Source organism: Ambystoma mexicanum, chromosome 6p (assembly GCF_040938575.1).
Source record: "Ambystoma mexicanum isolate Mex_15411 chromosome 6p, UKY_AmexF1_1, whole genome shotgun sequence".
NCBI classification, from domain to species: Eukaryota; Metazoa; Chordata; class Amphibia; order Caudata; family Ambystomatidae; genus Ambystoma; species Ambystoma mexicanum.
In genome coordinates, this window is record NC_090935.1 from 1,252,744,350 (window position 1) to 1,252,761,760 (window position 17,411).

Genomic DNA, 17,411 nt, shown 5'->3' on the forward strand with positions numbered 1-17,411 from the left:
CAGCCGAGCTTGCAGTATCTTGGAACAGGTGAATGGAATCAGGGCCTCTCCAGCTCTTAGTAGCTTTCTGCAAACAAATGTACTTAGTATGCCTCCTCCATCCCTCTGCCTCTTGGACAGCATACATGTACCAGAATGCATCTGCTGGTTTAAGCCAAAACCTGGAATGGAAAATGAAATTAGATTGGTCGAAAACTACAGTAGTACAACAAGTTAAACCTACAAACTGCCTCAGCATTCATTTAACTTTGCAATTATGCCATAAAGAGCGTCTCTGAATGTGCGCATATAGCGGTGCTAGGTGGCAGGGGGGGGTAGGATCGCGACAGCTACCAAGGCCTTGTAATTCCCTGTGTGTGTCTTCTTGGGTATTACACCAAACAAAATCCTTTAGCCAATCTTACATTTTCAGCGCATGACAGGTTATCCATTCAAGAGTTATTGGTTATTTAGCGATCACAAATGCTATTCCAAGAAATGTTCTCACTCCTTTGGGGAGAGAGATATTGTCCCCCAACAGACAAATCATTGTATCACACAGTATTGGTATTTTGGTGATGTCTGTTAGTTTCTGGGCGATTTGCCTCCAGAAATTGGATATTACCAGACAAAACCATGGCAAGTTGGCCTGCGGTAGCTTTTGGTGCCGGAGGAAGACCAGGGGTGTGAGGGCTTTACGGGTTTGCGCCAGAAGTTCTAAATGATTCATGCGTAAGCCCTCACGGGTGGTGAATGTTTTTAGTGGGGGGCCCTAAATGTTTTCTCAAATGAGTACAAGAGACTGAGCGTGCCCCAAAATAATTAAGGGTGATTTGGGAAGGAGAAGTGGTTTACTTAGAGAACTGTTTTTTTTAAATATATGTGCTGAAATGATGTATTTAGCAGCAAAATCTTTGAGAAAAATGGGATAAAAAGTCAAACATTTTGCAATTGTTTCTCTAGTGGAATCAAGAAAAATATCCAATGAATTTCATAATTCCTGGGCAGTCATGCCTGGTGAATGTTTTGCGTGGAGCAGCCTAAATATTTTCTAAAATAAGCACTTGTGACCAAGCATGTTTTGGGAGTCCACAATAATTAAGAGGGGTTTAGTAGGGCGCCACCACGAGAACATTTTGAAAAAAATGTGCTAAAATTGTGCATTTTACAGCGCAATTCTTGAGAGGAATGGGATAAAAAGCTGTACAAGTTACAAATGTTTATCTACGGAACAAATACAAATATCCAGTAAATTTCATGATTCATGGCCAGTCATGTCTGTTGAATGTTTTGGGTGGCGAGGCCTAAATATTCCCTCAAATATGCATGAGAAATCATGCTTAGCGAGGGAGCCCTGAATAATTGGAAGTTTGGTGATCTATCTCTGAGAAAAAATTTCTAAATTAATGTGCTGAAATTATGCATTTTGCAGTACAATTACTTTAAAACATACAATTTTGAGTTTGCTCTAACACATGAAACAACCCAGTAAATGTCATATCACCAACAGTACACTACATAGGAGCATTTTATACGATTTTTCTGAGACTGCAGCCACAACCCATCCATGCCAGTAATGATCAGTGTAAATCATATGCGTGAGACTGCTGGCACAATCCATCTATGCCAGTAATGGTCACTTTAAATCACATGCATGAAGCTTCTACCACAATCTACCCATCTATGCCCGTACTGAGGGCATACTTACTGCATTACCTGTGTAGATAGGTTGTAGCAGCAGTTTCACACATGTAGAATTGTGGAGATTAGCATGCGTCACATCTAGATAGCACTGTAAAGATTAGCATGAGTCACATCTGATAGTGATGCCATTAACCAACCCTATTAAAAATCTCACCCCTCAGCATGCACCTCTCATACTCAAACCAAACACAACCATCCCTCCAAGTACAACAAACCACACGCACTTCACTACACTGCAACAACAAAACAAACCACACATCGTCTTGCACAACAGCACATGACGGCAACCAACCGAAAAGCATACTTAAGTTCAGCTAACGGTGTTAACTGAACTGATGCTGCCAACAGCACATCACAGCTCTCTTGCACTTATCCCACTCAGTCCTACTAACCCACCCCACAGTCTTTCCCTTTCAGATCCGCCAGAGCACAGAGGGGACCACTCCGGTGGTGATAGTGCATGGTATAAATATCCTTTAAGATAACAAAATGCGATTGAAAGTTACAGCCACTTTAAATTGCATGTATAGAGCTACGGTATCAGGTAATATTTTCGCCAGCAAAAATATCGCCGTACATATGGTCGTCGGGAACTGCCATAGGCGATATTTTTGGTGGCGAAAATATTAGGTGTGGGAGTTGCGGGGTTGTCCCCGCACATAAAAAAATGATGCGGGGGTGTCCCCCGCAGGGTCCATGTGTTATTTTCGCCGCAAAAATATGGTGATACTTTTGCAGCAAAAATATCACATGGAACCAGAGCTACTGCCACAACCTATCTATGCCAGTATCCCTTGGACACTACATATTACATGCATTGCATCTTCCCAGCTGCCTCAGACAGTCCAATGCATCTCCATTTCCTATTTTCTTTCTAATTCAATACTGACAGAACTAAGAAAATCCCCGGGACCAGTGGGGAGCCAGCTTACCAGTAGCAAAAAATCAGTACATTAACATAAAAGCTTAAGTAGCTTGAGAACAGCAAACACCACCACAGAAAAAGAGAAGAAAGGAAAAGAAAAAAATGAGGATTCCATCTCCATGTCATGAAGATATAGGTCTCTGAGTGGGTGAGTTCCAAGTATTGCTGTCTCCATGCCTGAGACAAAACAGTTCCTTATACGAGCGTAAATTGTTTCAGGAGCATCAGCCTATTGTACAGGTTTTCCGTATCTCTCACATATTCAATGAATGGGGCCCAAGTGTGATAGTACTGCGAAAACCCATTGTGCAGTAGTGCCATGATCTTTTCCTCCATAGCTACCAACTCCCACATTTTTACCCACCATTGTGCTATGACTGCCGCCACCCACCCCCTGCCATCGGTCTTTCCAGAATAGTGTCAATGTCTGTGTAGCAGCGTTCAGCAAGTGAGTGATTAAGGTGGCTTTTGCCCCCGACATGGGATACGCCGCTCCCCCCTCTACATCCTCCAGTATTATGACTACCAGGGACATCGGGAGCTCACATCCTGTAATATCCTTAATTGTCCAGATTATTTCTTCCCAGTATTTGCCTTGGGGCATGTCCACCACATATGAGCCATGTTGACTATCTGAGAGCACCCCTCCAACATGTTGTTAGGGTAGAGGGGTCGGTCAAATGTAGCCTTTCTTCTGGGGTCGTACATCATATCTGTATGATCCTGTATATCCCTTATTTAATAATGGTGCACTTTGATGCCCTATGGGCTCTTTCCCAGATCCGGTCTCACGATTTCTCTGGTATTGTGACCCCCCCTTCAGCTCCTGCTCCCACTTTCTCATGTATGTAAGTGGTTCACTGACCGCCATGTAGTCTAAAAATCAGCATAGTTTAGAGAGTTGTCTACCCTCAGTTCCCTCTGCCATCGCCAGCTCCTTCCCCCCTGCCTCTCTAGTGCCTGCTTCTTTGATCTGTCACTGGGTGATACAATGGTGAAGTTAGATATAGCGGTATCTTTCTTCCCCTCTTATCCCCAAGTCAGTCTTGTGTTATTCAAACGTCTTCGGTACTTCCATGGAATACATGTGCTGTAAACAGAGTCCCTTGTATTTCCCAAGCTTCCCATACCTTTTGGTTAACCCCGGGGCTGAATTCTGTGTTAAAGAGAACCGGGGTCAGTGGCCCTCTTTGGGGTACCACTTTGTTCTTGTGTCCCCACAGAGTAGTGAATGTTCTGAGGGCAGAAGTCTCACCCCCACCGCCGGGATTCACTCGCGAGAAAAGGTAATATTTCCAGAGGGGTACTAGTCGCCCATTGTTCCACTTCCCTCCATTTCTTCTCCCCGTGGGGAGAAGCCCAGTCCATGAGTGTCTTAATCTGGCCTCCCAGGTAGTACTGCTTGATATCGGGGACCCCCAATTCGCCCCAGAGCGGATTCCTCACCATTACTCTGAAGCTGATTTGCTGATGCTTTTGACCCCATATGAAGGAGAAGATTCTCCCCGGGATATTCCAAAATTGCACTGCTGCATTCGGAATTGGGAGGGCCTGGAAAAAGAATAGCATCCTGGGCAGGCGGGTAATTTTAACAGCTATAATTCTACCCATGCAAGAGATTTCCTGCGTCTCCCATCTAATGATGTCCCTTTCTGCATCTCGTATTAACCCTGGTATGTTTGCCTTGAAATGTCCTTTATAAATTGGGGTAAGGTTTACTTCTAAGTATGGGACTGAACATTTTTGCCATTCCTGTGGGCAGGCCTCACGAGCCCTCCCTATTACCTCAGGCTGTTCCGTTATATTAAGTGAGTTTGATTTCCATGGGTTAATTGAGAATCCGGACACAGCCCTAAAATCCGCTATGGCTCAGAGCACCTTAGGGTTAGTGTGCTCCGAGTCTGCAGCAGAAATCATGATATCGTCCGTGTATTATGAAATCTTATGAGTCCCATGTCGCTCTTCCACCCTCCTGATCTTTGCGTCTCCCATATCTTAGCCGTGTGCAGTTCCAGTGCCATTGCAAAAACCAGGTGGGACAAACGGCACCCCTGTCAGGTTCCTCTCCTTATACTAATTTGGTGTGTTGTGGAGTCATTCATCCTCACCCTTGTGCTGGGGATCTGGAAGTTTGCCAAAACCAGCCCGGTGAAGTGAGGCCCGAAAACCTATGCTCCCAGCGTCGGCCCAATAAATTTATTCTTTCAAATGCATTATTGGCGTCCAACACTAGGACTGAGAAGTGTTGCTTTGTTTTTCTACCGCATTCAATTACATGTATTGTCTGACGGCTGTTATCCCCCTTCGCTGTACCCTCAATGAACCCCATCTGATCGGCTTCAATCAAGTTCAGGAGGACCCCTGTAACTTCGAGGTCAGTATTTTAGTAAATATTTTAACGTTGCCATGATTGGGGGCGATGTGAATTACAATCAGTCGGGTCCTTGTTCTGGTTCAGGATAAGCACTGTATTCAACTCTGCTATTGAGGGGGTATCCCGCCCAACCTCTGGAATGAACCAGAGTGGCCAAGCGGGGTACAAGCATTTGTCTAAATGTTTTGTAGAAGAGGTTGGGGAACCCGACTGGCCCCCATGTTTTGATATTCAGAAGGGTTTGTATAACCTTACCAACCTCCTCAGTCGTATTGGGCGGTCCAGCTCATCCCGTATTTTCAGTGTAATTTTAGGCAGGTTAGCATTATCAAGGTACCTTTTCAGAGCTTCAGGATCCGTTCCTCTTCCATGGAACACTCAAAATAGGAGTGCACCACCTTCTGTTTCTCTACCGCCGAGGATCTTGCCACCCCTGTCGGATCCTTGAGTGTGGTTATGTAATTTCTGGATCTACGCTTACAATTTTGCTGCCTGTTAGGAACGGTTTCTCTTTACAGCACCTTTCCTTCCATTTCTGTGGACCCCCCAAACTTTTTGCTTTTATTTTTGTATCAGACCTGCTCTTTTTGCAGTGCAGTGAAGCCTTAAGCTTCACTACACTGGCGTTTGCTCATTTGGCATGGGGAGACTGACATGTCCTTCAGGCGGCCAGTACTGGTAAACATTGTTTCCCTTAGTCTTGTGACTTTGTTACTACTTTTGGTAACTTGTTATCACTACTGGTAACTTTTAATCAGTGTACAATGCAGTGCAATTGGGTAAACGTTTTGTTTTGCCCCAGACTAACACTCAGAGGATTTAGTCACTCTAGGTGTGCTAAAGTGACAAGATGGTGGCAACAGTTACTTTTTGGTGTATTTCGTTTTAGCCTTAATGTGCGTTCTGCGTTTGGCTACTAACTGTGGCTAGTGATCAAACATGGCCATGCCACAATGCTTTCCGCTTGTCCTTTGGCCATCTTGTCTTTTACCCTTCTTCCTGGCCTGTGAAGCCAGGAAAATCCTTATATCGCTTCCAGTGCCCGGGAAAGCAGAGGCTTTTGGCGGGCTACTGGAGGGTCATGGATGTTTGCTGCCAGGAAGTAGGCTGGGACTGTCTGGTCCCAATCCACACAATTGGTTTCAGTGTATCTGAGTGGTATGCATAATTTTCAGCCAGTAGTCCTGATTGGCCCACACACACACACCCCAGCAGTGGTCCAGAGATTTTATTGGCTAGTGGGAGTTTCAGCTCTTACCTGGCTTTTAGGATAAGAAGAGGACACCTGCACCCACTGTAGAGAAAGCCAGGAAGAAACTGAAGGAGACAAGAATCCTGTCCAGCTGCAAGACCCGCAAGAAGACCAGAGACCCGTTCGAAGAAGGCCAGGCGATCAACCTCTGCTGCTGTCCTGTGTGAGAAACCTGAAGGTCTCTCACTTACTAGTCCCCTGTGATCTGTCATCCAGGTGGCCAGGACACGGCCATCGCTATTGGATCTAGTTCCTGGGGGTGGACCAGAGCGGGAGGATCACCTGGATGAGGGGTCTTCGGGAGTGAAAGTGGGACACCAAAGGGAGAGATGCTGTATCCCCTTCCCTATGACACCTTTTCCCCATCCTGTACAGTGGGATACTTAGAAAATCTACCCTCCGCCCACTTTTCCAACACAAACACTTTCTTACCCCGTGAGCGACAACAGAATAATATCAGAGCGGTTTACCTGACATGTCCAAACACAGGGTCAGGCAGAGTCAGGCAATTGCCGACAACTACACACACCTGACTGCTCTTTCTCTTCCCCACTGGGATAAAAGGCAGAGAACAAAAGCACACGCCAAGCAAAGTCAAATGAACGAGGAAACAGCTATTCCGCAGTCCAAACTGAGGAGAAAGGTGGCAAGACCTGAAAGTACGTCAAGGAGGGATTTGCCCGTGCCCTTTTCAACCCAGACCTACAAAGCTTCCGACAAAAGAAACATAAGACCGGGTCTCTCAGACAGTGAATGGTGTGACGGATGTCAGCAGTACTTGGAACCCTCCTGCACCGATACCCAGGGCGGGCAGACGTGGTTGCCACTGTGGCAGTGTCCTTGACTCCAGCGGCAAGAGAAACGCCAACGAGTTCAGCAAAGCCGGTGAGTCGGAAGAACCTGATAGTGGGCCGGACTGTCTAAGACTCAAGGTTGCAGGGCAACATTATGAATCTTAAGAGACGGAGCTCCTTTGTGAGTGAACTTGGTACCAGAGAAAGAGTGGTCTGGCGCCACGTGGGTGCTTGTTCAGAGGTCTCTAACTGGTATTCCTCTGGTGAGCAAAGACAGTTTTGAACTAAAAGGGTAAAGAAAATACCAGCACCAAGAGGCCATAGGCAAGGCCGACGTGAGGTATCAAGGTGGTCATACACGGGTCAAGCAAAATCCCTTGTACAATCGAAAGTCCTTGACACGTTGCAAAATTTTGATGATTGTATGATTGTAAACCCAACTGAGGGAATTGTGATACAGGCGTTTGTGCCCGGCGGAGGTGAACGCTGTGCTGACTGGTTATTGAGAGTAAACACGCTCTTGCCACCACTAACGAAGTGACCCAGCGAGACATGATCGCCCTTCGGAAGACGTTGTTTAAAGTTGGCAAGTGCTGTCGGAGGTCTGAGTCCGGATGAGGCGGACCGAACTAAAAAGTGGTTGTTTAAAAAGACATTGGGCCTCATTACGAGGCTGGCGGCCGCGGACTGAACTGTGCCGGTAAGGGACCGGCACCGTTCATTCCGGGCCGCCACATTACGAGGTCTGCAGCGGGTCCTGCTCTGGACGCCTGGCCAGACCAGACGTGCAGAGCATGACTCGCTAGCAGTACAGGATGCTAACAACGGGCCCATCAATAATGGGCCCGTTGTTAGCATCCTCCCCATTCCCATTGAGCCCTATGGGGGCTCAAATGGGAATGGGGACTACCGGATACGGGTCCCGCGAAAGGGAATTACTGGGCCCGCTAAAGTCGGCATGGCCTGGGAATTCCCTATTTTTGGGACCCGGTACCCGATTTGGGGGTAACCATGCCGGTAAGAACGGCATGGCTACCTCCAAACTCCTAACAAGGCGCATTGAGACATTTGAATATTACAAATAAGGAATTTGAGTGAAAGACTATAGTGAACCCAATTGAGGGACGCAAGAGAAAAGTGTGAAGAGGCCAAGTTAACAACATTGTAACTACAAGTATGAACCCAACTGAGGGATGTCCACAGTGAATGGTTGGTCTAGCCTGATTGAGGGAGGTTAACCCCTAAGAGGAGATCGGAGCCCAGCTGAGGGGGATCCAAGGGTGAAGAGTAATCACCCTACCTGAAAGTTACCAGAAGGAACTGTTTGTTTTATTGTTTTGGCATATCAGGCCCTCTACAGCAAGAGACTTTGCATGAAAAGAGACTTCAAAACAGAAGGCCCTGACATAGAGAAAAGAAACTCTAAGCTCGTGCTGGAGAAACCCAGGAGTGTGCTGTGCTCAGGACTCCCGCCTTGTCCCGTGCTAAAAAACACGGGAAAGGAAGACCTCGGCCATAATATCCTGACTATCATTTGGTGAACACTTCTTTCTTTCTTGTGAAACATTACTGCACACTCTTTTGTAGCATAGCGGTAAGGATTGGCAATAGGTTTTCTTAGTATAGGCCCTTTTTATTTGACTAGACTCCACTAGGAGTGTATTATTATTATTTGATGGTCACAGCTTGCTCCGATCTTAGATTTAGGTTTAGATTAGGCGTTTATTTCACCCATTTTACAGTTTAATAAACACTGTTGAACTGTGATCACTTGTGTCCATCTTACATTGATACCATGTCTTTCTTACACCTGGTAGAGCCCTGTCTTTTGTGGAAGATCTCCAGCAGTCCTGCGAAGGAGCTGCAACCCTTGGAGTGGAGGGAACATCCATTCTCGACATCAGCCCGGTGTCCTAAGCAGAACAACCTTCGTAAGTGCCCCTGGACCGCCCAGTGGCTGACCAGCTCTGAGTTTGAGCTACTGTGCTGCAGATGTCACCGTTCAGAGTTAAGGTCTGGGACTTGGGGGTTCTTTGCCTTTTACAATAAGACTTACCTCTGCAAAAGTGTGTGTTCCTAGCATCAAGGGGACCGAGATAGGAGGTGGAGTCTGACCATAGCAAGTGAATCCCTTTACGTCCCCGCGCCACAGAGACCGTCGTTCAAAAACTACTTACCTGAAACCAGTCCTGTACTGAGAGGGGCCCTGCATCAACTTCTTTTACATTTCTCAACTGGAAGACCTTGCACCCGCATTACTCAAACCTGCAGCCCCTGGGGATCAAGGGCTGGGGCTGATGGCAGAAAAAGCAACCTCGGACCCTCATCAGCAGACCTTTCGAGTCCTATGAAGAATCAGAGTATGGGGGGTGAGTACTTACCTGAACCCCTAACTCTCTTTTAAAACATTTGAAATAGTTTGGCTTTGCCATTGCTTGTTCACACAAGCACTGCGAAAGTTGGGGACGAATGTTTGTTAGTTAGATTAACTTGTGCCCTAACCATTGGAACTGTTCATTGGACGCCACAGACACTACCTTCATGTTTTTCAGCCTCACAAAAAGGTATGGAACTTTGATGAACTTTTGGGCATAAGGGCGCATACGTTTTAGGGATGGACATCTGAAGCTAACATTAAAACTCTGTGGACCTGTAGAGTTCTTATACTAATCTGTACCTTCCTTTTATACATATTTTGCTCTACTCCAGTGATTGTGTATGTGTATCTATTATTAGTGTTGTGTGATAGTATTACCTGTTAGTAGTCTGTGTTATTTGGCCATAACTAAAGAAGACTTTTTATACCCGGTTGTCTAAATGTGTCCCTTGACTGTTTCACTGTGTGTGCTCATTGTGGACCACTTACAAGCTCACCTAGTCTTGAGACTTAGCCTAGACCACTTGTCTTGCTATGTTGGATTGACTTGACTAGAGCTCCCAGAGTTGTCCCAGTCAATACTAGGTTGGCCTTCGATACATCTGTCCACCTGGCCAGAGTATAGAAAATCAGTCCTAACACTGCCAATGACCGCCTCACCGTATTCCCTTTCGCGTAATATATCTGTCTGGTGTTGAGGATCATTTGAGTTGACTGGGCAGCTAGAAGCACCTCCAATTGGCTCCTGGCAATCCCCAACTCTCTACGGGACCTTACTGAGTTAGTCTTTTGGTGCTTCTCCTCACAGAGCATAACCTTCTCCTCCAACTCCACGTGTTGTATTTATTTGGCTCTCAGATATCTTGCAGTCTTGCTAATGAATTCCCCTATGATGACAGCTTTACAAGCATCCCAAATGGTTTCCCATGTCGTTTCCACATTGGCATTCTCATTAAAGTAATTGATAAGTATGTCTGCTATTTCCTAACGAATGACTAGGTCCTCCAGTGTCAGCTCATCTAACACAAAGGTTTCCTTTCCGCCCTGAGAGGCCTCGTATGCCGTACATGAACCGTGATTGGAGCATAGTCAGACAGGATTCTGCTACCAATCTCCACCCCTACAACCAATGGTATCAGCGAAGATGAGACCAGGAGCATATCAATTTTCGAGAAGCTGCTGAGTACATGCAAATAATACGTGTACCCCCTGCCGGTCCCACTGAAAAAGCTCCACGTTTCTATTATCCTCAGGTCTCTCCGCATCTTCCCCGGTACCTGCTGGTTTATTCGATCCGCCCTGGTGACTGAGGAGAACCTGTCCAAAATAAGGTCTAGTGTAGCATTGAAATCCCCTCCCACTATCAGTTACCCACAGTGAAGTCCACCAGGCACCTATGGGATTGTTTGAAAAATCCATGCTGGTGATCATAGGGCGCATAGGGGGACACCAGAGTTACAAGTCTGTTATTGAGAAGACTGTTTACCATGAGGAGCCTACCCACCATGTCCTTATATCCTGCCCTTATTTGGAAATTAACACTTTTGTGTAACAAGACTACCACTGCTCTGCTCTTCACTCTGCCTGATGCTAAATACTGCTCTGGGAAGAACCAATGCCTCAGACGCTTTTCATCAGTGGGTATTAGGTGAGTCTCCTGCAAGAATGCCACCCCTGTGTTCATTTCCAACAATCTACGGAAGACTGACTTCCTCTTAGAGGGACAGTTCAGACCCTGTACGTTTCGTGTTATAACCTATAATTCACCCATGTTCCAAGAGTAGGATCTGTGTCTGCCCCATTATGTCACTGGTCAGGGACCAGGCCCCACCCCTCTCACCCACCCATATCCACCCCTCACATCCTCATTCACATTACCTTCTGAGTAAAAAACAACCAAATGAACCTCAATATGGTCCCAACGTAGCAAGAAAAGAAAAACATAAGATGTATAACTTCATAAGGAATGTTACGGCAACTCTGTAAACAGTAAGTAACATTCCTGGGTCGTAATTGCAGGTCTCCCCCACCCCCAAATTCCTCCACTCGAGGCCTCTCACTCCCAACCCAGACCACTCCTTTCCAAATTATTCACACATGTTTCGGCTCAAGCAGCCTTCCTCCAAGCCCCTCCGAACCATCCAAACCTTCTCACAGCGACACCCATCTCCCAAGCCCAACAGTCCCTCTCCCCTCGAGTGTCTGTGTAGGTTTCCACCGGGACCTTTAAAACTTTCTCTCCTGCCATGCAAATCTAAACGCCACCCCTCACCCCCGACTCTTCCCCCTTCCACCTACTCAGGTCCCAGTCTTGGGCCCCATACTCTGTCACCATCTCACTCTTCAGGTAACCTCCATGTTGGTTGCAGGGGAAGAGGTTCTGCCTTGGAGCTGTCCCACTTCCCATCAAAGTTTCCTTCCCTAAGGTCTTCTCGTCTGCTTCCCTCTGGAGGAGTCCCGGGTAGTTACTCTTGCTATGGCTCGATTCCTCTAAGGCCAGCAAGTGTCTTGCTTCTTCTTGGTTCACAATGGAGTATTGTCGAACATCATATACAAATATCAGTCTGAAGGGGAAGGACCACCTGTAACTAATCTCCTCTTGCAACCATAGTGGGACCGATCTCAGGTCCCTTCATTTCACCAGTGTTTATTGAGCAAGGTCCTGGAACAGGAGGAGTGCGGATCACCGAAATGTAATCCTATTATAGCCTCTTATCGCTGTCATTACTTCCGCCTCTGTCTTGAAGAGGTGGACTATGTCAAAATGTCCCGGAGGAGGCCTTTCTCCTTCTGGAAGAGGCGCTACACTCTCTGGGTGCGATCCAAAGGGACGTCTGTAGAATTCGGGAGACGCAGGAGCTCCTGTTCATATCCTTCCAGGTTTTCATCCACCACCTTTGTCGGATCGCCCCTTATCCTAATGTTATTTCTGCACGACCTGTTCGAGATCTTCCTGTTTGTCGAGCAGGTTCTCCACTCACTCCTCCAATTTTTATAACGGTCCCCTTTCTCACCCTCTACATAGTCCTGTTCGAAACATCTGTCTTCCAGGTCTTCTATAGGTTATCTCAGCTGCACTAACATGGTTATGGAGCGCCGCATAAGAACCAACCCCAAACAAAGAGACCCTGTTGACGTTACTCGTGAGAATATAACAGGGGAAACAAAATGGTAGACCAAGGAGGCCGCTGGGGGGGTTCATTATGGGACTACACCTACTCGTTCCAGTCAAGTTAATGAAAGCATAACGTTGAAAGCAAGAGAATTGAATGAGGATCATGATGGGACTACTCATACTCGTTCCAGTAAATTTATAGAAAGTATAATATTCAAAGCAAGAGAATAGGATGAGAATGAGAAAAATCACATAACCATAAAAATCAAGTGTGAAAATAGAAATGCAGTAGAAACGCCTGCAGAGACAGGTGGAATGACAAATATGTCCAAAGACAGACGCTATAAAGAGAAAGAATATTATGAATTAAGCAGAAGGAAAAGATAATCCCAAGAAAGAGAAAAGGTTGGATATCACTACCCTGGGAAATGGAAAAATATCCATTTATTGTAAAAGTATCAAGGGGGACAACAAGCCAACGGAAACTGTTAAAAAAGAACAAGATGCCTGGTTTTGAGAAGAAACTAAAGTATAATAAAATCCTGAAAGAGCTAGACAAACGTGATCAAAGAAGTCACAAGAGACTATCTAAAAATCACCTGTTAAGCGGAAACAAGAAGACATTGTTTGCAAGAAGCAAAATTAGGGAAAATGAGTCATTCTCCTGTCTTTAGTTGATAGGATAGTGGTAGGGTCAATAAGGCTTTGTTTGGACTGTGGACTCATTTTTTGGAACATTCACAGACGACTGACAAGCACCTTAGTTTGTTAAGTAGGGAACCCCTCCATTGCAATAGGGAAAGTTAGACATAAGGCTTTTATTTTTTAAAAAAACAGATTTGAAATGTCATCTAAGAGCCTGCGTCGTCCTTCTGATCCACCAGTCTTCATTTTAATGTACATTGACCCATTGCTTCCCAGCAAAGATTGTGCTTTATAAATACTTTACAAACACATTCACACAATACCTACAATACATATAACATTAACACAGAAACTATTTGTTAAGAACAAACACAGTCTTCTCAAAAGCATCACTGCATGCTATTCACAAGAAGACTCCACAACCATCAGGTACACGTTAGATTTTCAATGGGTTACAGTACCTTATTGTTTTGAAAAAAGTTCTTTGGCTTGAAGGAAAACAGAAAAGGCTTTTTGTTGTCTGGAGGATGTTTCCGGTGAATGTCATCTGCTTTGTACTGGAGCATTCGTCCAGTTTTGTTTACCATCCAGTAAGGACAGTGGATTGCAATTACCATCTGCCCAAGGGTGTAGTTCACATGAACCGCAATATCTAACTCGTTCTTCTCTGTTTCAGTGACACAAGTGAAAGTGATGAAACCGATTTCTTGCTGATTTCGCTTAATGCTGTATGTTCCCTTCCAATTTTGATCCAAATAGTTAAGCAACTGAAGCTCCACCTTTGTTTGATCCAAAACAGCACTGTGAATCTGGGACGAACATCCACCAGCTAGAGTGACTGCACTGTTACAGCTTGCCTAAAGTACAAAGACATAGCATGGACATAAATTAATTTGTGATTAATTTTATACTACTTTTAAATTGCATTCCGTTTAGGGCACACACGTGACTGCAGATGTTCCTTCTGTTGCCCTTCCCCTATCCCACAATAGTGAAATTGTTGTTGATTTTCTTTTGGCAGTGAAAGGGTAATTCAGATTTTTGGACTATAACAGAAACCAACCTTAACAACATTCAACTTGCTAATTCTTATATGTTATAATATTCAAAGCGCCTACACCACTACTGGCACAAATCGTACAGACGTTGACATGCTTCGGCATAACTAGTTGACTTAGTGCATTTTTGCACATTACTGACAACTGCAACAGTTATATACAATTGATACAGGATGCATTTAGACATGCCTGTGGTCTTAATACTGACATATTTTGTATAGATTATGAGGCATTGCTTTGTGCAGAAGTTAGTGATTCAATAGTTATTTCACAAAACTGAGTACTGAAAATTCTGTTAATTCCTTTACACTTACAGTCTCTTTGGGGTTTGGCTTTTGTATGTGTCCGCAAAACTGGCTGCGGTAACGAGTGGAACATCATGTGATAACGTGAGGGGACTCATCTGTATTACTGGGATTAATGTTGCTACGGCAGATAAAAAGTGTGCAAACTGTGGCATCTCTGAAAAAACTCAAATTTATATATATCACACGGCCCGCGGTATCGGCCGTGTAGTTATGGTTAAGTTGCTAAACCCATAGGAAGACCACTTTTTGCTCTACCTGGACCAAGCATTACCAAACTTTGCAAAAAAAAAGTATATGGCCTGCTCTGAATTTGTTTGGAAAGTTGGGAGAGGTTTTTGTGGAATGGGGGCAAAGTTATAGGGGGATCCCAAACATTTTTTTTACCCATAGACTGAATGGCGAAAACCTTTGGCACGCCTACAGGCCGCACGGATTTAAACAAAACTTGCAGCAGGAGCGGGGGCTTGGTTCCGTTTTTGGGAAACGCTGCCACGGTGCATCTGAGGACAGTGCAGATCCAAAGGGCCTGGCAAACACACTTTACGCCATGCGGTGGTGGGAAGAAGGGATGGAAAGGGGGGGAGTGAGAAGTGGTTCATCTGAGATATGTTATTAGGTTGAAGAAGACTGGTGTGCCTGCAGTATCCGTGCGTACTGTGGCAATTTGCGGGTCCCTCCACAGGCAATTACCATGTGTGGAGAATGCAGGCAGACTTTGTTACGGCACAGTAGCTCGTGCCGCGACTGTGAGAGAACGGATCTCAACGACCGGTGGGGGGTGTCTGTACTTCCGCTCCCTATATGGTGGAGGGGAGGCACAGGAGACCCCAGCCAAGATTCTCTATTCGGTAGCAATGGTCGAGCAATCAAGGCCTAGCTTCTCAGGAGGTGATGCAGGCTGGTTCTTAAGTACAGTGTAACCCCAAGCCCCCACAAAGGAATATCCACACTCTGTATTGGTTAGAACACAGTCTTTATATAATCAATAGTTAAGGTTATGTACATTCATCATGATAACTCACTTTGTACTCCGGCAAAATTTACAATGACAAATATTTACAATCCTAAAGTGGTACCACCCTAGATCTCATTGAAGTGCATGAACAGTACTGTACAATGTCACACAGACCAATAGAGTGAAACCAGCAATAGAGAGAGGAGAGGAAATAAGATGGTTGAGCAATAGGCAGAATACTGACCCCTACCACTAGGCACAGTTCTGTGTGGAGATCCCCCCACCTGGGCAACCTGTAAAGAAAGATATAGCACAAGCCCAGTCCATATATTGCTCTGCAAGTCTTATTTTCCCCTATAATGTTTTTATCCCCCAATGTACCTGGTGGAGTCGAGTTCCTCGAAAAGGCGTCGACAAACGTCGAGGGACTCGCTGTTCGGCGACGGGGAATCGACGGCCCTTCTTGAATGCCTTCCCTTTCAAGCGGGAGGCACGGGGCGTCGAACGTCCGTCGACAAACGAGGTAGAACGATGTCGAAGAGGCGGCAGCTTCGTCCGAGCGGTGCTCGTCGGCGTCCTGCAAGGCGGAGGTGTGCGGGGCACCTCGATGACAATAGTTCTGGACCGCAAAGATTGTAGAGACGGGAGCCCAGCAAGGGCGTCGAGCCGTCCGAGTCTTTGAGGTCGTCGGGTGGTGGGAAACCCACCGGCAGGTTTCTCCTCGGCGCGTTGGTCGTCCTCGACTTTCTCCGGCAGGATAAGAGGTCGACGAAGCGGTCGAGAGAGTCCTTCGATTGAATGTTCTTAGGCAAAGGAGCGGACGGCTCCGGTCGTCGGCGGCACGGCGTCAAGTGGTTCCCACGGCTGGGCAACACAACTTCGACGGGCCTCCAGCGGTTCCACAAACCTGCGAACCCTGGTTGACGGCAATGGACTTCGACGGCGTCGATGTCCGGGTGCTTCACTTCGATCTCCTCGGCGGTCCCGTCTCGGGTCGACAGCCTTTCGAGGATCTGTCTTCCAGGGCGCTTCGGCGAAGATGGAGCGGTGCTCGATGGTCCCTCGGAGCACGGGAAGAGGGCGCCTTACCAGGTCCTCTCTCGGGTCAGTCCTCGACGAACACGGCAGCCTTCGGATCGGTCGAAGCAAATGCAGCAGCAAGTCTTCTTCTTCCAGCTGGGCGTCGAGGGTCAGCAGTTCCAGTTACTCTTGAGTGGAGACTCAGCTTCTGAACGCTTCTGAACGCTTCTGAACCATTTTCAGTGGTGAGAGGTCCCCAGATATACTATTCTGTCTCTCATCCACACTGCTGGCACACACACAGCAGCCAATCACACAGAAGGGCATTCATGCAGTCAGTCAGCCAATCAGGCACACAGTGCATTCAGGCCACACTCCTCCCTTTCAGACACTCACAACAAGGAATGTGGATTGGGACAAGTACCCAGCCATTCAACACTACACACTGCATTCAGGCCAGTTTCGGGCAGGGCTGTCTCAGTCTTTGTCTCACATGCCAGAAACCAGACAACCACAACAAGGAGTGTATATTGGTCACCCACTCCATTCACCCAGGTCCCACCCACAGGAGGTACCCACAACATACAGTCAATGGGAAGGCTCCAGTCAGTCTAGCTGGGCCTTCACAACAACACCATATATGGAACTTCCACCCAACAGCCAGTCAGGGGGAAGGGACAGAGTCAGGGCTTCCCAGGACTTTGGGAAAAACAAGACAACAGGCAATAGAAAGCAAGAGGCCACAGGGGCCATCTTGTTTCTATCAGGAATCAACTGATCCCAATGGCAGGGCCTGGGTGTCCCAAAATGGAGGACACTCAGAGCACCTGGCAGATTCAGCATGGAGCTGCCACCAGCCCATACCCTGCTCTGTGGGCCACCGACAGGTGCCCAAAAACATACAC

General features: G+C 46.5%; 1 protein-coding gene across 5 annotated transcripts in view; it reads right to left on the reverse strand.

The window, feature by feature from the left end:
- Positions 1-17,411, reverse strand: part of VPS13A (vacuolar protein sorting 13 homolog A) — a 2,994,934-nt gene that overhangs the window by 1,062,197 nt on the left and 1,915,326 nt on the right. For all 5 annotated transcript variants that reach the window (XR_011280366.1, XR_011280367.1, XM_069625905.1 and 2 more), the window contains one exon: positions 13,627-14,022. Coding sequence is in view for 3 of the 5 variants with exons in the window: in XM_069625905.1 (XP_069482006.1) it covers positions 13,627-14,022 (396 nt within the window). In the remaining 2 variants the exon portion in view is untranslated. The remainder of the gene's footprint in view (positions 1-13,626; positions 14,023-17,411) is intronic.